At 56.6% G+C, this 22727-nt stretch overlaps 1 protein-coding gene across 1 annotated transcript in view; it reads left to right on the top strand.

Annotated features, from left to right (window-relative positions):
• LOC138522060 (proteasome subunit beta type-9-like) overlaps positions 1 to 22435 on the top strand; it is a 172118-nt gene extending 149683 nt beyond the window's left edge. The window contains exon 6 of the mRNA XM_069635297.1: positions 22243 to 22435. Within this exon, the coding sequence (XP_069491398.1) occupies positions 22243 to 22370 (128 nt within the window). The 3' untranslated portion in view covers positions 22371 to 22435. The remainder of the gene's footprint in view (positions 1 to 22242) is intronic.
• Positions 22436 to 22727: the final 292 nt, after the last annotated feature.

Here is a 22727-nt window from a genome sequence, read left to right as displayed (position 1 = left end):
ATGTTGTTTCCTGAGAAGGCAGGAGAGGGGAGTCCTGTTTAGTCGTCTTCCATTTCAGCCACTTAATGCCCAACCATAGCTCGAGTCATGCTGAAAGTAAATACATGTGCTCCCGTCATTTTTCTCTCCTTTCTTTTTTGCCCATGTGATATCTTTCTGCAATTCTCAGGCAGTTTGATCGCGGAGACCAGTATTCCTGATTTACTATTAATCTAGATTGACAACCTCTCATACTTCTTTTTTTTAATTAATTTTATTTAATTTTGACTAAGCTATATGCCATGCACCCAACACAGTCAGCTCTGTAAAACATTGCCCCTCCTCCTCCCCGCCTCCATTCTTGAAATGTTGGAATTTCCCAGCTTTCCATCTCTGTGTGATCAGCATCACGGCGGCTAACACTAGAATTATTTGGGCTCTCCACTGTGCCTTACTGGAGCCTGTTTCCGACCTCCCCCTACATCCCAGCAGACCCTCTTCTGAGGATGTTATTAGGTGAGCACCAAAGATCTGCTCTCGCGCATCCCGTATTTCCCTCCAAAATGCATCGATTCTGGGGCAATTCCACCATATATAGAACCAGGTGCCAATACCCCCACACCCACAATCCTGTGAGGCTTCCGGATACAGGGCCTCATTACGACCCTGGCGCTAAGCGAAAAACGATGGCGGTAAATGCTTACCGCCATCGTTTTCCGCCAGGTCCGATCATGACCCGTGACCGTTAACTACGATGCCAATAGCGGCATCGTAGTTAACGCTGCCGCTAACTGCGCTAAGGGTGCGCGCACGCGACCGCCCACACCGTACTTAGCGCCATGGCGGAAAGGCACGCAAATGCCGACCCAAGCGGACATGCACCTAACGCCATCAACGAGGCCGCTAAGTACCTTACCGCCATGGTGCAAATAACGCCATCGCGAACCAACCGTAAAGGGCCAATTCAAGTGAATGCAGCTGCCACAGGTGCACAGAAACAGCACAGGTGAAGGCAATACAGACTCAGGGGAGTATAAAAAGAGCACACCCCACCCCTACCCACACCCAGTCACACTCCACAATGATGCCAATACGACTAGCAATGTTGGGGCTGGAGGACCTGATAGCAATGCATGTGCTACTACAACAGCAACAACAACAACAACAACAACAGGCAGCACAGAGGAGACGCAGGAGGAGAAGGAGGGCAAGGCAGGCCCAGCAAGCCCCACCAGCACAGCCAGTGCCACCACGCAGGCAGCCCCCAATCCCACGCATCAGAGCCAATCCAAACAACCTCACTGCTGAGCAGATCCACACCCTGTACCGTTTGGACAGGGACACCATCACCGCCATCGTAGACATGACACACAACGACATCGTCAGCATGATAGAAAGTCCAACCGCCATCCCCCCCCTACTGAAGGTAGTGGCTGTACTCCACTTCCTGGCCACAGGCACCTACCAGCACACAGTGGGGCACCTGCATGGCATTTCACAACCATTATTCTCACGAACACTCATCCAAGTGCTCGATGCCCTCCTCAAGCACACAGACGACCACATCTCATTACCACGGACTGCCCAGGAGATTGCAAACACCAAAGTGGGTTTCCATGCACTAGCCAGCATACCCGGTTGCATTGGTGCCATCGACTGCACCCATGTGGAATTGGTGGTTCCACGTGCCATGGAGGTACCGTACCGCAACCGGAAACAGTTCCACTCTGTCAACGTGCAAATGGTCTGTGACTCCAACAAGATCATCACACATTGTTGTGCCCGATTCCCCGGATCAACCCATGATTCCATGGTCCTGAGGAACTCCACAATACCACGCTACATGGAGCGACATGCAGGCCCAAGATCCTGGCTACTCGGTGAGTGCTATGTCATGGAAGTGGGCATGGGAATGACGTACCAGTGCATACTCCACCTGGCTGAAAGGGGGGGGGATGATGCATACTCCACCTGGCTGGAAGGGGGGGGGGGATGATGCATACTCCACCTGGCTGAAAGGGGGGGGGGGGATGATGCATACTCCACCTGGCTGAAAGGGGGGGGGGGGATGATGCATACTCCACCTGGCTGAAAGGGGGGGGGATGATGCATACTCCACCTGGCTGAAAGGGGGGGGGGGATGATGCATACTCCACCTGGCTGAAAGGGGGGGGGGGATGATGCATACTCCACCTGGCTGAAAGGGGGGGGGATGATGCATACTCCACCTGGCTGTGAGTAACACAGAGAACGGATACAGAGGAAGGCCACTCACAATGCACAAAACCCCTCTGCATACATAGGGTGATGGCATGCAAAACAGGCCATGGCAGCAATGAGCATATACTGGTTGCATAGTGTGAATCAATTAGTGCATGTAGAAGTGAGCCAAGGTAACAGTTCCATGCCAGCCATGGTGGGACATCATGTTCCTGATCAGACAACATGACTGACACATACATTCTCGCCTACATACAGGTGATGCAGCCTACCCCCTGAAGAGGTGGCTCCTCACGCCAGTCCGGAACCCGCAGAACCAGCACGAGGAGGACTACAACCGTGCACATACACGTACTCGTGTGGTCATAGAGCAGACATTCGGCCTCCTGAAGGCACGGTTCCGAAGCCTCAGCAGGTCTGGTGGGGCACTCCTGTATGGCCATGAGAAGGTGGCAAAGATCGTCATGGCATGTGTCATGCTGCACAATATGTGCGTCAGACGGAATGTGCCCCTGCCCCCTGACGCAGAACTGCAACCACCTGACGATGAGGATGAGGAGGGTGCAGAAGGGGCGCCACCACATGGAGGAGGCGATGCACAGGAGGGGCGTGCCATGCGCCAAAGTATCATCAACCACTGCTTCTAGCACACACGGCTGGTGTTCATCGCATGGAGACTGCACTTGGGGCACTGTGTGTCTCTGGGGCATGCACACTGTGGACTGTACACCAATAAAGCACACATACGCAATGAAAATGTCGACACATTTCCTTTTTTAAAACGAAAAAAGTGTTTTTGAACTATGAACTGTCGTGTCACACCCCCTCCCACCTCCCACCTCCCCCCTGCACACCCCAACACACCCCCTCCCACCTCCCACCTCCCCCCTGCACACACCCCCCCCGCCAAACTCCCCCCTTAACTCCCCAACACACCTCCCCGCCACCCCCCTGCACACCCCAACACACCCACTCCCCCCTCCACCCTCCCCCCCCCCCCTGGAATCCCAACAAAGGTGTGAGTTAGTCTGTGCAGCAGTGTCAGAAGTAGGATTCCTACACTGTCCGGCCACTATTGGCAGCCCCCTCCACTGGCCCCCGGGGCACCCCTGCCTGTGCTGCGGAGGTTCCTCCCCGATCGGCGGATGGGGCTGCTCGGTGTCGAGCTGGCAACCGAGGAGGATCCTGCCTGCTCATTTGGACGCATGGCCCGTATTGTCTGCACAAGGTCAGTGATGGCGTGCCGCACAGCAGCTAGTTCCGCGCAGATGTCCTTTGTGGACGACTCTATAGCTGCCTTCACTGTCTCTGCACATTTCTCCATTGCTGCCCTTGACCCCCCACATTCAGCAACATGTTCTTCGAGCAGCGAGGAAAGTTGCTGCTGCCGGGTGGCAATCGCCTCCAGAGAATGGTTGGAATTCTGGCCCATGGCTAATGGCAGTGGTATTCCCATTGGGCTGATCTGCCCCTGCAGCGGGGATGGAGTGGCTGGCCAATCGTCATCCTCTGGCTGACCCTGTGTGGCATCCGCATGCGGGCTGCTTAGGGACAGGTAGGGGGAATGAGGGTGGCCTGTGGGGCTTCTGACATCACTCTCCTCAAAGATCCCTGCTTCGCTATCGGAGGAGGCAGCAATGGCAGCAGTCTCCCCAATTGTGCTGCTTGCAGCAGAGGCTGTGGCTTCTGTGGGCATGATTGGTGTGATGTCTGCTGCTGCTGCTGCTGCTGTACTGCCTGCTGGGGTGGCTGTCTGTGCCCTGTCCTGTTTCCCTTGCATGGATTTTGCCTGCTGTGGTGTTTTCCTCGGGACGACAGAGGTGGAGGGTTGTGGTGTTGGCACAGTTGGCCTGGCCCTCTTGGTGGGTGTGGAGGCTGTGGTGTCCTCTTCCTCAAGGTCGGAATTTGAGCCTGTAGTGGGACAGAGGAGGGAGAGTGTTATTGATGGGTCTGCGGACATTGGCCGGGCATTGTGGCGACTGGCATCTTATCAGTTAGTACATGTGGCACATTTCATGCAGGGGAAAAAAGTTGTCTCCCTTTTGTGTGGAAGTAGCATGGAGGTATGTGGGTGCCTGCAGTTAGGGTGTGCATGCTGCATGTGTACAGGGTGCAGATCGGATGTATCTGTGGGCAGTCTCCTGCTGATGTGTTGCATTCACACTATGGGCCAACATTGTACTTCACATGAATGGACTTAGGTGAGATTTGCATGCCTTGATTTGAGCCACCTACCTGCATCGCCCGATGTCGGGGCTCCTCTCTCCATTCCTCCTACTCCTTCAATGCTCTGCATTCCGATTGTGGAGGCACAGATTTCCTCCCATGGCTGCAATTTTATAGGGGACTCCGATCCTCCCCCAGTTGCCATTGCCAGGTTCATGTTAGCTGATAGTATGCTCCTGACTCTGAGCCGGAGATCGTCCCACCGCTTGCGGCACTGTTTGACATTGCGGGGTGTTGTTCCCACGGCACTGACCCGCTGAGCTACCAGTGCCCATATGGCCTTCTTCTTGGATATGGCCGGTCTTGTCAGTTGGTTGGAGAATACCACTGCAGCGTTCTCCTGGAGGGTCTCCGCTAGAATGGTAAGCTCCTCTCTGGAGAAGCGGTCTTGCCGCTGGCGGTCACAGGCTTTTTTCAACACTTTAGGCATCTTCCTGCAGGTAGAAGGTTGAAGCCGGTATTGGCGGGGTCTCAGGCTCGGATGTCCAGTGGTTTCGGAGGATGGCAATGGATTGTGTTTTTAAAGATGGCCGCCGTGCTCTTTCCCGTTCCGCCGCGGTGACGCTACTTCCGGTTCCGCTTATCTACGGTCAACGCTAATTGCGGTGACCGCTAACTACGGTCACCGCTATGTACGGCGGTGGCGGTGGTGCACCTTGCGCCGCATACGATGCCGGTAGGTGCCGTTTTGGGGGCATTACCGCCATGGCGCTGTTTACATTACCGCCATGGCGTAATGCTCGTGCGCGATGGGTCGTAATGTGGCGCACTTTACGCCATCGTCCCACGGCGTTAACGTTCATTACGCCATGGCGGTAATGACGGCGGATTACCGCCAGGGTCGTAATGAGGCCCACAGTCTTTTAAGCTTGGGGCAATTCCACCATATATGGAACCAAGTGCCAATACCCCCACACCCACAATCCTGTGAGGCTTCCGGATACAGTCTTTTAAGCTTGGGGCAATTCCACTATATATGGAACTGTTGTAATGTGCTCTCATGGAGAAAGAGCTATGTACAGAGAGGGTTAATAACACATAGAATGGTTCACTGTTCCAAGTTCTAGTGTGGTCACAGAAGCAGTGTTTACTTATAATGTTCCTAACGTTCTATGTTTTGTCAGTTGAAGTTATATGCGATTGCTGGTGGCTCCCTGCTGCTGTTGGGGGTCTTTTATATCATTTAACTTAAATAAACACCTAATGAAGACTTGCCTCCTGTGTTGTGCCATCTTCATAACAATGGCGACGAGGATGGGATCGTGAAAAGAAGACCCCCGACAGCGATCCTGTTCATGCCGCTCTGCTTTTGGCAAGCATAGCAGTGGCCACCCAGGGAAGACCACCCAGATTGTAAAGACTTCTCTTCTAGTGGGCTGCTCCGCTAACCCCGAGCGTTGTAGCGGCCACTGGGGGAAGGCTCCCCCACTCTGCCTATTTCACAAGTAAGTGAATCTCGTCGTTCCTTGCTCCGCGCCCTCCAAGGCCTCGTTTCCCAACAGTGATGGGTTCATATGAAACAGGCGAAGCTGGTACTCATGAAAAGAGAGAGGCCGGCAGCAAGCAACTAAAGCAGTGATTCAGCCGCGCTAGCTCCTGCGTGGGAAAGGAGAGGCCCGGCAGCTAAAGCAGTGATTCAGCCGAGCTAGCTCCTGCGCGGGAAAGCTCCTGCGTGGGAAAGGAGAGGCCCGGCAACTAAAGCAGTGATTCAGCCGCGCTAGCTCCTGCATGGGAAAGGAGAGGCCCGGCAACTAAAGCAGTGATTCAGCCGCGCTAGCTCCTGCGTGGGAAAGGAGAGGCCCGGCAGCGAGAGCAGTGATTCAGCCGCGCTAGCTCCTGCGTGGGAAAGGAGAGGCCCGGCAACTAAAGCAGTGATTCAGCCGCGCTAGCTCCTGCGTGGGAAAGGAGAGGCCCGGCAGCTAAAGCAGTGATTCAGCCGAGCTAGCTCCTGCGCGGGAAAGCTCCTGCGTGGGAAAGGAGAGGCCCGGCAACTAAAGCAGTGATTCAGCCGCGCTAGCTCCTGCATGGGAAAGGAGAGGCCCGGCAACTAAAGCAGTGATTCAGCCGCGCTAGCTCCTGCGTGGGAAAGGAGAGGCCCGGCAGCGAGAGCAGTGATTCAGCCGCGCTAGCTCCTGCGTGGGAAAGGAGAGGCCCGGCAACTAAAGCAGTGATTCAGCCGCGCTAGCTCCTGCGTGGGAAAGGAGAGGCCCGGCAACTAAAGCAGTGATTCAGCCGCGCTAGCTCCTGCGTGGGAAAGGAGAGGCCCGGCAACTAAAGCAGTGATTCAGCCGCGATAGCTCCTGCGTGGGAAAGGAGAGGCCCGGCAGCGAGAGCAGTGATTCAGCCGCGCTAGCTCCTGCGTGGGAAAGGAGAGGCCCGGCAACTAAAGCAGTGATTCAGCCGTGCTAGCTCCTGCGTGGGAAAGGAGAGGCCCGGCAACTAAAGCAGTGATTCAGCCGCGCTAGCTCCTGCGTGGGAAAGGAGAGGCCCGGCAGCTAAAGCAGTGATTCAGCCGCGCTAGCTCCTGCGTGGGAAAGGAGAGGCCCGGCAGCTAAAGCAGTGATTCAGCCGCGCTAGCTCCTGCGTGGGAAAGGAGAGGCCCGGCAACTAAAGCAGTGATTCAGCCGCGCTAGCTCCTGCGTGGGAAAGGAGAGGCCCGGCAACTAAAGCAGTGATTCAGCCGCGCTAGCTCCTGCGTGGGAAAGGAGAGGCCCGGCAACTAAAGCAGTGATTCAGCCGCGCTAGCTCCTGCGTGGGAAAGGAGAGGCCCGGCAGCGAGAGCAGTGATTCAGCCGCGCTAGCTCCTGCGTGGGAAAGGAGAGGCCCGGCAACTAAAGCGGTGATTCAGCCGCGCTAGCTCCTGCGTGGGAAAGGAGAGGCCCGGCAACTAAAGCAGTGATTCAGCCGCGCTAGCTCCTGCGTGGGAAAGGAGAGGCCCGGCAACTAAAGCAGTGATTCAGCCGCGCTAGCTCCTGCGTGGGAAAGGAGAGGCCCGGCAGCGAGAGCAGTGATTCAGCCGCGCTAGCTCCTGCGTGGGAAAGGAGAGGCCCGGCAACTAAAGCAGTGATTCAGCCGCGCTAGCTCCTGCGTGGGAAAGGAGAGGCCCGGCAACTAAAGCAGTGATTCAGCCGCGCTAGCTCCTGCGTGGGAAAGGAGAGGCCCGGCAGCTAAAGCAGTGATTCAGCCGCGCTAGCTCCTGCGTGGGAAAGGAGAGGCCCGGCAGCTAAAGCAGTGATTCAGCCGCGCTAGCTCCTGCGTGGGAAAGGAGAGGCCCGGCAGCTAAAGCAGTGATTCAGCCGCGCTAGCTCCTGCGTGGGAAAGGAGAGGCCCGGCAGCTAAAGCAGTGATTCAGCCGCGCTAGCTCCTGCGTGGGAAATGAAAGGCCCGGCAACTAAAGCAGTGATTCAGCCGCGCTAGCTCCTGCGTGGGAAAGGAGAGGCCCGGCAACTAAAGCAGTGATTCAGCCGCGCTAGCTCCTGCGTGGGAAAGGAGAGGCCCGGCAGCTAAAGCAGTGATTCAGCCGCGCTAGCTCCTGCGTGGGAAAGGAGAGGCCCGGCAGCTAAAGCAGTGATTCAGCCGCGCTAGCTCCTGCATGGGAAAGGAGAGGCCCGGCAGCTAAAGCAGTGATTCAGCCGCGTTAGCTCCTGCGTGGGAAAGGAGAGGCCCGGGAGCTAAAGCAGTGATTCAGCCGCGTTAGCTCCTGCGTGGGAAAGGAGAGGCCCGGCAACTAAAGCAGTGATTCAGCCGCGCTAGCTCCTGCGTGGGAAAGGAGAGGCCCGGCAGCTAAAGCAGTGATTCAGCCGCGTTAGCTCCTGCGTGGGAAAGGAGAGGCCCGGCAGCTAAAGCAGTGATTCAGCCGCGCTAGCTCCTGCGTGGGAAAGGAGAGGTCCGGCAGCTAAAGCAGTGATTCAGCCGCGCTAGCTCCTGCGTGGGAAAGGAGAGGCCCGGCAACTAAAGCGGTGATTCAGCCGCGCTAGCTCCTGCGTGGGAAAGGAGAGGCCCGGCAACTAAAGCGGTGATTCAGCCGCGCTAGCTCCTGCGTGGGAAAGGAGAGGCCCGGCAGCTAAAGCGGTGATTCAGCCGCGTTAGCTCCTGCGTGGGAAAGGAGAGGCCCGGGAGCTAAAGCGGTGATTCAGCCGCGCTAGCTCCTGCGTGGGAAAGGAGGGCCCGGCAGCTAAAGCGGTGATTCAGCCGCGCTAGCTCCTGTGTGGGAAAGGAGAGGCCCGGCAACTAAAGCGGTGATTCAGCCGCGCTAGCTCCTGCGTGGGAAAGGAGAGGCCCGGGAGCTAAAGCAGTGATTCAGCCGCGCTAGCTCCTGCGTGGGAAAGGAGAGGCCCGGCAACTAAAGCGGTGATTCAGCCGCGCTAGCTCCTGCGTGGGAAAGGAGAGGCCCGGCAACAAAAGCGGTGATTCAGCCGCGCTAGCTCCTGCGTGGGAAAGGAGAGGCCCGGCAGCTAAAGCGGTGATTCAGCCGCGCTAGCTCCTGCGTGGGAAAGGAGAGGCCCGGCAACTAAAGCGGTGATTCAGCCGCGCTAGCTCCTGCGTGGGAAAGGAGAGGCACGGCAACTAAAGCGGTGATTCAACCGCGCTAGCTCCTGCGTGGGAAAGGAGAGGCCCGGCAACTAAAGCGGTGATTCAGCCGCGCTAGCTCCTGCGTGGGAAAGGAGAGGCCCGGCAACTAAAGCGGTGATTCAGCCGCGCTAGCTCCTGCGTGGGAAAGGAGAGGCCCGGCAATTAAAGCGGTGATTCAGCCGCGCTAGCTCCTGCGTGGGAAAGGAGAGGCCCGGCAACTAAAGCGGTGATTCAGCCGCGCTAGCTCCTGCGTGGGAAAGGAGAGGCCCGGCAACTAAAGCGGTGATTCAGCCGCGCTAGCTCCTGCGTGGGAAAGGAGAGGCCCGGCAACTAAAGCGGTGATTCAGCCGCGCTAGCTCCTGCGTGGGAAAGGAGAGGCCCGGCAACTAAAGCGGTGATTCAGCCGCGCTAGCTCCTGCGTGGGAAAGGAGAGGCCCGGCAACTAAAGCAGTGATTCAGCCGCGCTAGCTCCTGCGTGGGAAAGGAGAGGCCCGGCAGCTAAAGCAGTGATTCAGCCGCGTTAGCTCCTGCGTGGGAAAGGAGAGGCCCGGCAGCTAAAGCAGTGATTCAGCCGCGCTAGCTCCTGCGTGGGAAAGGAGAGGTCCGGCAGCTAAAGCAGTGATTCAGCCGCGCTAGCTCCTGCGTGGGAAAGGAGAGGCCCGGCAACTAAAGCAGTGATTCAGCCGCGCTAGCTCCTGCGTGGGAAAGGAGAGGCCCGGCAACTAAAGCGGTGATTCAGCCGCGCTAGCTCCTGCGTGGGAAAGGAGAGGCCCGGCAGCTAAAGCGGTGATTCAGCCGCGTTAGCTCCTGCGTGGGAAAGGAGAGGCCCGGGAGCTAAAGCGGTGATTCAGCCGCGCTAGCTCCTGCGTGGGAAAGGAGGGCCCGGCAGCTAAAGCGGTGATTCAGCCGCGCTAGCTCCTGTGTGGGAAAGGAGAGGCCCGGCAACTAAAGCGTTGATTCAGCCGCGCTAGCTCCTGCGTGGGAAAGGAGAGGCCCGGGAGCTAAAGCAGTGATTCAGCCGCGCTAGCTCCTGCGTGGGAAAGGAGAGGCCCGGCAACTAAAGCGGTGATTCAGCCGCGCTAGCTCCTGCGTGGGAAAGGAGAGGCCCGGCAACAAAAGCGGTGATTCAGCCGCGCTAGCTCCTGCGTGGGAAAGGAGAGGCCCGGCAGCTAAAGCGGTGATTCAGCCGCGCTAGCTCCTGCGTGGGAAAGGAGAGGCCCGGCAGCTAAAGCGGTGATTCAGCCGCGCTAGCTCCTGCGTGGGAAAGGAGAGGCCCGGCAACTAAAGCGGTGATTCAGCCGCGCTAGCTCCTGCGTGGGAAAGGAGAGGCACGGCAACTAAAGCGGTGATTCAACCGCGCTAGCTCCTGCGTGGGAAAGGAGAGGCCCGGCAACTAAAGCGGTGATTCAGCCGCGCTAGCTCCTGCGTGGGAAAGGAGAGGCCCGGCAACTAAAGCGGTGATTCAGCCGCGCTAGCTCCTGCGTGGGAAAGGAGAGGCCCGGCAATTAAAGCGGTGATTCAGCCGCGCTAGCTCCTGCGTGGGAAAGGAGAGGCCCGGCAACTAAAGCGGTGATTCAGCCGCGCTAGCTCCTGCGTGGGAAAGGAGAGGCCCGGCAACTAAAGCGGTGATTCAGCCGCGCTAGCTCCTGCGTGGGAAAGGAGAGGCCCGGCAACTAAAGCGGTGATTCAGCCGCGCTAGCTCCTGCGTGGGAAAGGAGAGGCCCGGCAACTAAAGCGGTGATTCAGCCGCGCTAGCTCCTGCGTGGGAAAGGAGAGGCCCGGCAACTAAAGCGGTGATTCAGCCGCGCTAGCTCCTGCGTGGGAAAGGAGAGGCCCGGCAACTAAAGCGGTGATTCAGCCGCGCTAGCTCCTGCGTGGGAAAGGAGAGGCCCGGCAACTAAAGCGGTGATTCAGCCGCGCTAGCTCCTGCGTGGGAAAGGAGAGGCCCGGCAACTAAAGCGGTGATTCAGCCGCGCTAGCTCCTGCGTGGGAAAGGAGAGGCCCGGCAACTAAAGCGGTGATTCAGCCGCTCTAGCTCCTGCGTGGGAAAGGAGAGGCCCGGCAACTAAAGCGGTGATTCAGCCGCGCTAGCTCGTGCGTGGGAAAGGAGAGGCCCGGCAGCTAACGCGGTGATTCAGCCGCGCTAGCTCGTGCGTGGGAAAGGAGAGGCCCGGCAGCTAAAGCGATGATTCAGCCGCGCTAGCTCCTGCGTGGGAAAGGAGAGGCCCGGCAGCTAAAGCGGTGATTCAGCCGCGCTAGCTCCTGCGTGGGAAAGGAGAGGCCCGGCAGCTAAAGCAGTGATTCAGCCGCGCTAGCTCCTGCGTGGGAAAGGAGAGGCCCGGCAGCTAAAGCAGTGATTCAGCCGCGCTAGCTCCTGCGTGGGAAAGGAGAGGCCCGGCAGCTAAAGCAGTGATTCAGCCGCGCTAGCTCCTGCGTGGGAAAATAGAGGCCCGGCAGCTAAAGCAGTGATTCAGCCGCGCTAGCTCCTGCGTGGGAAAGGAGAGGCCCGGCAGCTAAAGCAGTGATTCAGCCGCGCCAGCTCCTGCGTGGGAAAGGAGAGGCCCGGCAGCTAAAGCAGTGATTCAGCCGCGCCAGCTCCTGCGTGGGAAAGGAGAGGCCCGGCAGCTAAAGCAGTGATTCAGCCGCGCCAGCTCCTGCGTGGGAAAGGAGAGGCCCGGCAGCTAAAGCAGTGACTCAGCCGCGCCAGCTCCTGCGTGGGAAAGGAGAGGCCCGGCAGCTAAAGCAGTGACTCAGCCGCGCCAGCTCCTGCGTGGGAAAGGAGATGCCCGGCAGCTAAAGCAGTGATTCAGCCGCGCCAGCTCCTGCGTGGGAAAGGAGAGGCCCGGCAGCTAAAGCAGTGATTCAGCCGCGCCAGCTCCTGCGTGGGAAAGGAGAGGCCCGGCAGCTAAAGCAGTGATTCAGCCGCGCCAGCTCCTGCGTGGGAAAGGAGAGGCCCGGCAGCTAAAGCAGTGATTCAGCCGCGCCAGCTCCTGCGTGGGAAAGGAGAGGCCCGGCAGCTAAAGCAGTGATTCAGCCGCGCCAGCTCCTGCGTGGGAAAGGAGAGGCCCGGCAGCTAAAGCAGTGATTCAGCCGCGCCAGCTCCTGCGTGGGAAAGGAGAGGCCCGGCAGCTAAAGCAGTGATTCAGCCGCGCCAGCTCCTGCGTGGGAAAGGAGAGGCCCGGCAGCTAAAGCAGTGATTCAGCCGCGCCAGCTCCTGCGTGGGAAAGGAGAGGCCCGGCAGCTAAAGCAGTGATTCAGCCGCGCCAGCTCCTGCGTGGGAAAGGAGAGGCCCGGCAGCTAAAGCAGTGATTCAGCCGCGCCAGCTCCTGCGTGGGAAAGGAGAGGCCCGGCAGCTAAAGCAGTGATTCAGCCGCGCCAGCTCCTGCGTGGGAAAGGAGAGGCCCGGCAGCTAAAGCAGTGATTCAGCCGCGCCAGCTCCTGCGTGGGAAAGGAGAGGCCCGGCAGCTAAAGCAGTGATTCAGCCGCGCCAGCTCCTGCGTGGGAAAGGAGAGGCCCGGCAGCTAAAGCAGTGATTCAGCCGCGCCAGCTCCTGCGTGGGAAAGGAGAGGCCCGGCAGCTAAAGCAGTGATTCAGCCGCGCCAGCTCCTGCGTGGGAAAGGAGAGGCCCGGCAGCTAAAGCGGTGATTCAGCCGCGCCAGCTCCTGCGTGGGAAAGGAGAGGCCCGGCAGCTAAAGCGGTGATTCAGCCGCGCCAGCTCCTGCGTGGGAAAGGAGAGGCCCGGCAGCTAAAGCGGTGATTCAGCCGCGCCAGCTCCTGCGTGGGAAAGGAGAGGCCCGGCAGCTAAAGCGGTGATTCAGCCGCGCCAGCTCCTGCGTGGGAAAGGAGAGGCCCGGCAGCTAAAGCGGTGATTCAGCCGCGCCAGCTCCTGCGTGGGATGGGAGAGGCCCGGCAGCTAAAGCGGTGATTCAGCCGCGCCAGCTCCTGCGTGGGAAAGGAGAGGCCCGGCAGCTAAAGCGGTGATTCAGCCGCGCCAGCTCCTGCGTGGGAAAGGAGAGGCCCGGCAGCTAAAGCGGTGATTCAGCCGCGCCAGCTCCTGCGTGGGAAAGGAGAGGCCCGGCAGCTAAAGCGGTGATTCAGCCGCGCCAGCTCCTGCGTGGGAAAGGAGAGGCCCGGCAGCTAAAGCGGTGATTCAGCCGCGCCAGCTCCTGCGTGGGAAAGGAGAGGCCCGGCAGCTAAAGCGGTGATTCAGCCGCGCCAGCTCCTGCGTGGGAAAGGAGAGGCCCGGCAGCTAAAGCGGTGATTCAGCCGCGCCCGCTCCTGCGTGGGAAAGGAGAGGCCCGGCAGCTAAAGCGGTGATTCAGCCGCGCCCGCTCCTGCGTGGGAAAGGAGAGGCCCGGCAGCTAAAGCGGTGATTCAGCCGCGCCCGCTCCTGCGTGGGAAAGGAGAGGCCCGGCAGCTAAAGCGGTGATTCAGCCGCGCTCGCTCCTGCGTGGGAAAGGAGAGGCCCGGCAACTAAAGCGGTGATTCAGCCGCGCTCGCTCCTGCGTGGGAAAGGAGAGGCCCGGCAACTAAAGCGGTGATTCAGCCGCGCTCGCTCCTGCGTGGGAAAGGAGAGGCCCGGCAACTAAAGCGGTGATTCAGCCGCGCTCGCTCCTGCGTGGGAAAGGAGAGGCCCGGCAACTAAAGCGGTGATTCAGCCGCGCTCGCTCCTGCGTGGGAAAGGAGAGGCCCGGCAACTAAAGCGGTGATTCAGCCGCGCTCGCTCCTGCGTGGGAAAGGAGAGGCCCGGCAACTAAAGCGGTGATTCAGCCGCGCTCGCTCCTGCGTGGGAAAGGAGAGGCCCGGCAACTAAAGCGGTGATTCAGCCGCGCTCGCTCCTGCGTGGGAAAGGAGAGGCCCGGCAACTAAAGCGGCGATTCAGCCGCGCTAGCTCCTGCGTGGGAAAGGAGAGGCCCGGCAACTAAAGCGGCGATTCAGCCGCGCTAGCTCCTGCGTGGGAAAGGAGAGGCCCGGCAACTAAAGCGGCGATTCAGCCGCGCTAGCTCCTGCGTGGGAAAGGAGAGGCCCGGCAACTAAAGCGGCGATTCAGCCGCGCTAGCTCCTGCGTGGGAAAGGAGAGGCCCGGCAACTAAAGCGGCGATTCAGCCGCGCTAGCTCCTGCGCGGGAAAGGAGAGGCCCGGCAACTAAAGCGGCGATTAAGCCGCGCTAGCTCGTGCGCGGGAAAGGAGAGGCCCGGCAGCTAACGCGGTGATACAGCCGCGCTAGCTCCTGCGTGGGAAAGGAGAGGCCCGGCAGCTAAAGCGGTGATTCAGCCGCGCTAGCTCCTGCGTGGGAAAGGAGAGGCCCGGCAGCTAAAGCAGTGATTCAGCCGCGCCAGCTCCTGCGTGGGAAAGGAGAGGCCCGGCAGCTAAAGCAGTGATTCAGCCGCGCCAGCTCCTGCGTGAGAAAGGAGAGGTCCGGCAGCTAAAGCAGTGATTCAGCCACGCCAGCTCCTGCGTGGGAAAGGAGAGGCCCGGCAGCTAAAGCAGTGATTCAGCCGCGCCGCTCCTGCGTGGGAAAGGAGAGGCGCGGCAGCTAAAGCAGTGATTCAGCCGCGCCAGCTCCTGCGTGGGAAAGGAGAGGCCCGGCAGCTAAAGCAGTGATTCAGCCGCGCCAGCTCCTGCGTGGGAAAGGAGAGGCCCGGCAGCTAAAGCAGTGATTCAGCCGCGCCAGCTCCTGCGTGGGAAAGGAGAGGCCCGGCAACTAAAGCAGTGATTCAGCCGCGCCAGCTCCTGCGTGGGAAAGGAGAGGCCCGGCAACTAAAGCAGTGATTCAGCCGCGCCAGCTCCTGCGTGGGAAAGGAGAGGCCCGGCAGCGAGAGCAGTGATTCAGCCGCGCCAGCTCCTGCGTGGGAAAGGAGAGGCCCGGCAGCGAGAGCAGTGATTCAGCCGCGCCAGCTCCTGCGTGGGAAAGGAGAGGCCCGGCAGAGAGAGCAGTGATTCAGCCGCGCTAGCTCCTGAGTGGGAAAGGAGAGGCCCGGCAACTAAAGCAGTGATTCAGCCGCGCTAGCTCCTGCGTGGGAAAGGAGAGGCCCGGCAAGTAAAGCAGTGATTCAGCCGCGCTAGCTCCTGCGTGGGAAAGGAGAGGCCCGGCAACTAAAGCAGTGATTCAGCCGCGCTAGCTCCTGCGTGGGAAAGGAGAGGCCCGGCAACTAAAGCAGTGATTCAGCCGCGCTAGCTCCTGGGTGGGAAATGAGAGGCCCAGCAGCGAGAGCAGTGATTCAGCCGCGCTAGCTCCTGCGTGGGAAAGGAGAGGCCCGGAAGCGAGAGCAGTGATTCAGCCGCGCTAGCTCCTGCGTGGGAAAGGAGAGGCCCGGCAACTAAAGCAGTGATTCAGCCGCGCTAGCTCCTGCATGGGAAAGGAGAGGCCCAGCAACTAAAGCAGTGATTCAGCCGTGCTAGCTCCTGCGTGCCGCGCTAGCTCCTGCGTGGGAAAGGAGAGGCCCGGCAGCTAAAGCAGTGATTCAGCCGCGCTAGCTCCTGCGTGGGAAAGGAGAGGCCCGGCAGCTAAAGCAGTGATTCAGCCGCGCTAGCTCCTGCGTGGGAAAGGAGAGGCCCGGCAGCTAAAGCACTGATTCAGCCGCGCTAGCTCCTGCGTGGGAAAGGAGAGGCCCGGCAGCTAAAGCAGTGATTCCGCCGCGCTAGCTCCTGCGTGGGAAAGGAGAGGCCTGGCAGCTAAAGCAGTGATTCCGCCGCGCTAGCTCCTGCGTGGGAAAGGAGAGGCCCGGCAGCTAAAGCAGTGATTCAGCCGCGCTAGCTCCTGCGTGGGAAAGGAGAGGCCCAGCAACTAAAGCAGTGATTCAGCCGCGCTAGCTCCTGCGTGGGAAAGGAGAGGCCCGGCAGCTAAAGCAGGGATTCAGCCGCGCTAGCTCCTGCGTGGGAAAGGAGAGGCCCGGCAACTAAAGCACTGATTCAGCCGCGCTAGCTCCTGCGTGGGAAAGGAGAGGCCCGGCAGCTAAAGCAGTGATTCAGCCGCGCTAGCTCCTGCGTGGGAAAGGAGAGGCCCTGCAACTAAAGCAGTGATTCAGCCGCGCTAGCTCCTGCGTTGGAAAGGAGAGGCCCGGCAACTAAAGCAGTGATTCAGCCGCGCTAGCTCCTGTGTGGGAAAGGAGAGGCCCGGCAACTAAAGCAGTGATTCAGCCGTGCTAGCTCCTGCGTGGGAAAGGAGAGGCCCGGCAACTAAAGCAGTGATTCAGCCGCGCTAGCTCCTGCGTGGGAAAGGAGAGGCCCGGCAACTAAAGCAGTGATTCAGCCGCGCTAGCTCCTGCGTGCCGCGCTAGCTCCTGCGTGGGAAAGCAGAGGCCCGGCAACTAAAGCAGTGATTCAGCCGTGCTAGCTCCTGCATGGGAAAGGAGAGGCCCGGCAACTAAAGCAGTGATTCAGCCGCGCTAGCTCCTGCGTTGGAAAGGAGAGGCCCGGCAACTAAAGCAGTGATTCAGCCGCGCTAGCTCCTGCGTGGGAAAGGAGAGGCCCGGCAGCGAGAGCAGATTCACTGTACCATGAAGCATAATAGAGGCGCACCCTGAACGTTCGCTCGTGTCTGGCGAAGGAATTTCTTTTACCAAATGCGCTCGTAGGACATGATGTATCTTCATTGAAGTCAGCCGCCTTATCGAGCCATAAGGACTAGTGGGGACCCAAGAATTGAGCGCATGCAGTGTTGCTGTACGTGATTGCACACGCCACGCACAAATAAGTGAAGTGAAGGTGTTTCAGCAAGTTGCGTGCAGGCAGAGCTGCTGCTCATGGAAGCACGCGCTGATAAGCGAAGCATATGAGTGAAACATAGCTTCTGAAGCCACAGCCAAATTGAACAGTTGCTCGTCCATCTACCAGACTTGTGAGAAGTGAATGCACATTAGCCATTCTTATATACATACATATATATATATATATATATATATATATATATATATATATATACTGCCTTCCGGATTCACAGTCAGTGTCTCTGTGTGAGTGTGCGAGTATAGAGGCACAAGCAACTTCCATAGGAGCATGGCGGGCCTACCGGGAATAGCTGGACCTCCAATTTTTATGCCAACTCCAGGTCCAGCGAAGATTCTGTGGGCTCAGTGGCGCAAAGGATTTTTGCATTACATGAAGGCAGCTGGCGGGACATCTTATTGCAACGAAAGGAAGTTAGCACTTCTCCTACACTTTTTAGGATATGAAGGACAGAGAATTTATGAGACATTTCCCCAGCCATTAGGGGATGGCGGGGGTGATGCTGTGAATGAATTTGATTTGGCTCTGATGAAGCTGGACAAGCCTTTTAATCCTAAAACGAGCACTATATTGGAACGTTCTAATTTCCAGATGCGCATACAGGCCCAAGGGGAATCTGTGGAAGAGTATGTGACGGCGCTGCGGCATCTAGCCTTATCTTGCAAGTTCCCAGAGGCTTTTGACACGCATATCCGTGACCAGTTCACGACGCACTGCAGGTCCAACAAGATACGTGAAGAGTTATGGCTAAGGGGTGAACCCAACTTGGATGAAGTATTAGATATTGCTAGACAAGTGGAAGACTCCTTGGCTTGTGTGGCTAAACTATCCAAAAATGAAACGGAGAAACAAGGGAGAGTAAAATGGAGCTCCTGAATCTGGTGGATGGGAAAAGTAAAAGAAGGGGGCAAGGCAAGCAGACGAATCGTGTAACTGCAGAAGAGAAAAGAAGCCAGGAACCTCCACAGAGAACAGAAAAAAAAGATGAGAGACTGTGTTTTCGGTGCGCGAGTAGTACGCATTTCGCTTCATCAGTTGGATGTCCTGGTCGCAGAGCCACATGTGCGAAATGCAAAAGGAAGGGGCATTTTGCGAACGGTTGTAAAAACGATCAATATGGACAATTCAATCAAAGGAAGGTTTTGTATGTGAATGAAGAATAAGATGGCAGATCATCGGAGGAAGAAATTACACTTCCGTTGCAAAATGTTATTGTCAGCACTGTAAATGTCACATCCGAGAGTGAGAGTGCGGATGATTGTTAGCGTCCATATGCTGTGCTGAGCGTGAATGGCCACAAAGTCTCCATGATGGCTGACTCTGGTTCAAAGATTACTTTAGTATCAAGAAGCGTATTTGAAAAGGAGTTGAAGGGCGAAGTGTCCAATTAAATAAAACCTGATATAAATCCAGGAGGTTATAATCAGGATAAGATTGAGTTGTTGGGTTACAATTGGAGTAAATTTGAGTTCAAGGGACGCAAATGTGATGGTAAAATGTACATTACTAAGAAAGGGCAATCCTTACTGGGATGGAGGGAGCAAAAGAATTTAGGAATTAGACTAGATCCCAACCAGGTAGAACAGGTATTACAAGTAACTTCACCTTGCATCACTCCAAGTACTTATTTAGCAGAGCATGGTAAAGTGTTCAACAAAACCTTGGGCAGAGTGAAGGGGTTTCAGCACCAAATCATCATAAAAAGGGGCAGTACACCCGTTGTTGCAAAACTTTGACCTGTACCCTTCTCCTTATGAGAAGGTGTCAAAAAAGAGCTGGATAAATTGTTAAAGATGGGCGTTATTGAGAAAGCAGGAGGTGTGGAGTGGGTTTCGCCTGTTGTAGTTGTTAAAAAGAGTTCGGGTGACTTGAGATTGTGTATAGACATGCGCGAACTCAACAAATGTGTGATGGTTGACAGGCACCCTGCTGACTTCTGCCTCCCCCTTGAATGGACCTCCACATCCTTAATCTCACGAGACATGGTTCAAGGCCAGCTCAGTCACTGCTTTTGACTCCCTTCTCCCTGACGGCTACAAGATCATCTCTAAGCCATGCCCCAACCGAGATGGCAGTGGGGTTGCCTGATCTTCCCTGAGTGGGTCCCTTCTTTCCTCATACCCACCCAGCCATACTCTTTTCTGCAAGCTGGTCATCTCTCCTACCTCATCCTTGACCATTTCCACTATCTGTCGACCACCTGTCTCCATCTCACTGTTCCTCTCAGAATGGGTGGATTTCTCCTCCTCGCTCCTGTCATCTACCGCTAAACTCCTCCTACTTGGTGATTTCAACATCCACCTTGACTCCTCAATCACAGCTACCACTCTCCTCTGTGACCTTTGTACCTCGCTCTCCCTCTGTATTCTCCCCACTGGTCCCATCCACTCAGCTGGACACACTCTCGATGCCTTCATCCACACTGATCTTCTGCTCTCCCCTCCTCTCGCCACCCCTCTCTCCTGGACAGACCACTCCCTTCTATCCTCCCACTTGGGCCCTCTCGACCCCCTAGCCTCACCTCCCCCAGCTCTGCCAACCTCATTCTCTGACATTCGCCCGATGCAGCTGCTGCCTTCACATCTACCTTGACCCCCCTCCCCTCCCACCGCAGACTCTACCTCCGATGCTGCCCTTAGCAACCTCCACCTCGCCATCACCAACACTCTCAATATCCTTGCCCCAGTCATGAGGATTCGCCTGAAACATGCTACCAAGCGCAACAACCAGTACGAGTCTGATCTTGAAGCCCTTAAGTGCAAGTGCAGAGCTGCGGAACGGAAGTGGCAGACCTCAAGCTCATCCTCTGACAAACTGGCCTGTCGCCTTCTCCAAAGGCAATATCGTCTCTACATTCGCTCCAAGAAGAGAGCCCACATCCAGGCTCGCATCTCTGGAGCATCCAACAACACGGCTGAACTCTTTAAAATCTGCAAGGAACTAGCTCATCCTTCTGCAGTCTCCACCACGCCTCTCCCCTCTCAGGCCCCCTGCACTGCACTGGCCACCCACTTCACTGCTAAAACCCGGACATCCTGAGCACTCTCTACTCCACTTTCCCCCTCCCCCCTTCCATCCTCCTACCACCCCTGGCCACCCATCCTCAATCTGCCTTCCTCTCCTCATCTCTCCTATCACATCGGACAAGCTGACATGCCCCTGAATTGCAGAAGGTTTGCATGTACCCAGATTTGCAGTAACACGTGTGTGTGTGCCTGTGCCCCTCCTATCTCACATTAATGCTCAGGTACTCCTCTGATTTACAGTATTGGCTTGGATGCCTCATGACCTGCAATATCTACCCCATGCTGACATGCCCATGACCTGCAATATCTCCCCCATGCTGAAATGCCCATGTCCTGCAATATCTCCCCCATTCTGACATGCCCATGACCTGCAATATCTCCAACATGCTGAAATGCCCATGTCCTGCAATATCTCCCCCATGTTGACATGCCCATGACCTGCAATATCTCCCCCATTCTGACATGCCCATGACCTGCAATATCTCCAACATGCTGAAATGCCCATGACCTGCAATATCTCCCCCATGCTGACATGCCCATGACCTGCAATATCTCCCCCATGCTGACAAGCCCATGACCTGCAATATCTCCCCCATGCTGACATGCCCATGACCTGCAATATCTCCCCCATGCTGACATGCCCATGACCTGCAATATCTCCCCAATACTGACAAGCCCATGACCTGCAATATCTCCAACATGCTGACATGCTCACGACCTGCAATATCTCCCCCATGCTGACATGCCCATGATCTGCAATATCTCCCCCATGCTGACATGCCCATAATCTGCAATATCTCCCCCATGCTGACATGCCCATGACCTGCAATATCTCCCCCATGCTGACATGCCCATGATCTGCAATATGATCTGCAATATCTCCCCTATGCTGACATGCCCATGACCTGCAATATCTCCCCCATACTGACAAGCCCATGACCTGCAATATCTCCAACATGCTGACATGCCCATGACCTGCAATATCTCCCCCATGCTGACAAGCCCATGATCTGCAATATCTCCCCCATGCTGACATGCCCATGACCTGCAATATCTCCCCCATGCTGACAAGCCCATGACCTGCAATATCTCCCCCATGCTGACATGCCCATGACCTGCAATATCTCCCCCATGCTGACATGCCCATGATCTGCAATATCTCCCCCATGCTGACATGCCCATAATCTGCAATATCTCCCCCATGCTGACATGCCCATGACCTGCAATATCTCCCCCATGCTGACATGCCCATGATCTGCAATATGATCTGCAATATCTCCCCTATGCTGACATGCCCATGACCTGCAATATCTCCCCCATACTGACAAGCCCATGACCTGCAATATCTCCAACATGCTGACATGCCCATGACCTGCAATATCTCCCCCATGCTGACAAGCCCATGATCTGCAATATCTCCCCCATGCTGACATGCCCATGACCTGCAATATCTCCCCCATGCTGACATGCCCATGACCTGCAATATCTCTCCCATGCTTACAAGCCCATGTCCTGCAATATCTCCCCCATGCTGACAAGCCCATGACCTGCAATATCTCCCCCATGCTGACAAGCCCATGACCTGCAATATCTCCAACATGCTGACATGCCCATGACCTGCAATATCTCCCCCATGCTGACATGCCCATGATCTGCAATATCTCCCCCGTGCTGACATGCCCATGACCTGCAATATCTCCCCCATGCTGACATGCCCATGATCTGCAATATCTCTCCCATGCTGACATGCCCATGACCTGCAATATCTCCCCCATACTGACATGCCCATGATCTGCAATATCTCCCCCATGCTGACATGCCCATGACCTGCAATATCTCCCCCATGCTGACATGCCCATGACCTGCAATATCTCCCCCATGCTGACATGCCCCTGGATTGCAGAAGGTTTGCATGTACCCAGATTTGCAGTAACACGTGTGTGTGTGTGTGTGCCCCTCCTATCTCACATTAATGCTGAGGTAACCCTCTGATTTACAGTATTGGCTTGGATGCCCTGTGACCTGCAATATCTCCCCCATGCTGACATGCCCATGACCTGCAATATCTCCCCCATGCTGACATGCTCATGACCTGCAATATCTCCCCCATGCTGACATGCTCCCTGGATTGCAGCAGGCTTGCATGTTCCCAGATTTGGAATAACACGGGTGTGCCCCTCCTATCTGACATTAATGCTCAGGTACCCCTCTGATTTACAGTATTGGACTGGATGCCCCATACCCTGCAATATCTCCCATATGTTGACGTGCCCATGACCTGCACGCTAACATGTTCCCTTGATTGCGGAAGGTGTGTGCTTCCTGACTTACATTAATGATCTGTTATCTATCTTATTCACTGGCACATGCCTCCTATAACTCGAGTAATGCTCACATGTCAAGTTACATGGGATGTATAAAGCACACTTCAGCCATGGTCATGCCTCCCATTCTTGCAGTAACATGTACATGTTTTCTGATTCCTCCCCAGCGCTGGCTCTGGCAATGTCACGTGATGGATCCAGTGGGGGTGTGATATACATGGTGACCATCACCAAAACAGGAAGTGAACACACAATCATTGCAGGTGCTGACCTACCACAATTCTATGATGAATGACACTTGACCCGGAACTGGATGACTTTACCTGGAAGCGTTTCAATAAAACATTCCATTGTATAGAACTCTCAGCGGACTCTTCCTTTACTGATCGTATACAGGTGTGATAAGGAGTGATGCAGTGGCAGATGGAGTGATTGATATGGAGTCAATGAAGACATAGGGTGATAGATGTGGGGTAATGTAGAATACAGTCTAATAACGGACTGATTTAGAGTGACACAGCATAATAGTGTATGATTTAAAATGGTATGATATGGTATTTTATTGTTGACAACTAAAGGTCTTTTGACCAAACACACTGCACATGGGCAAAGCATGACAGCAGTCATACAATAGCTGGGTGTTGCCATGGAC

The sequence above is a fragment of the Ambystoma mexicanum genome, chromosome 13 (genome assembly GCF_040938575.1).
Source record: "Ambystoma mexicanum isolate Mex_15411 chromosome 13, UKY_AmexF1_1, whole genome shotgun sequence".
Classification (NCBI taxonomy): Eukaryota; Metazoa; Chordata; class Amphibia; order Caudata; family Ambystomatidae; genus Ambystoma; species Ambystoma mexicanum.
Note: the sequence above shows the minus strand (reverse complement) of the source record. Positions and strands in the feature narration are given on the sequence as shown.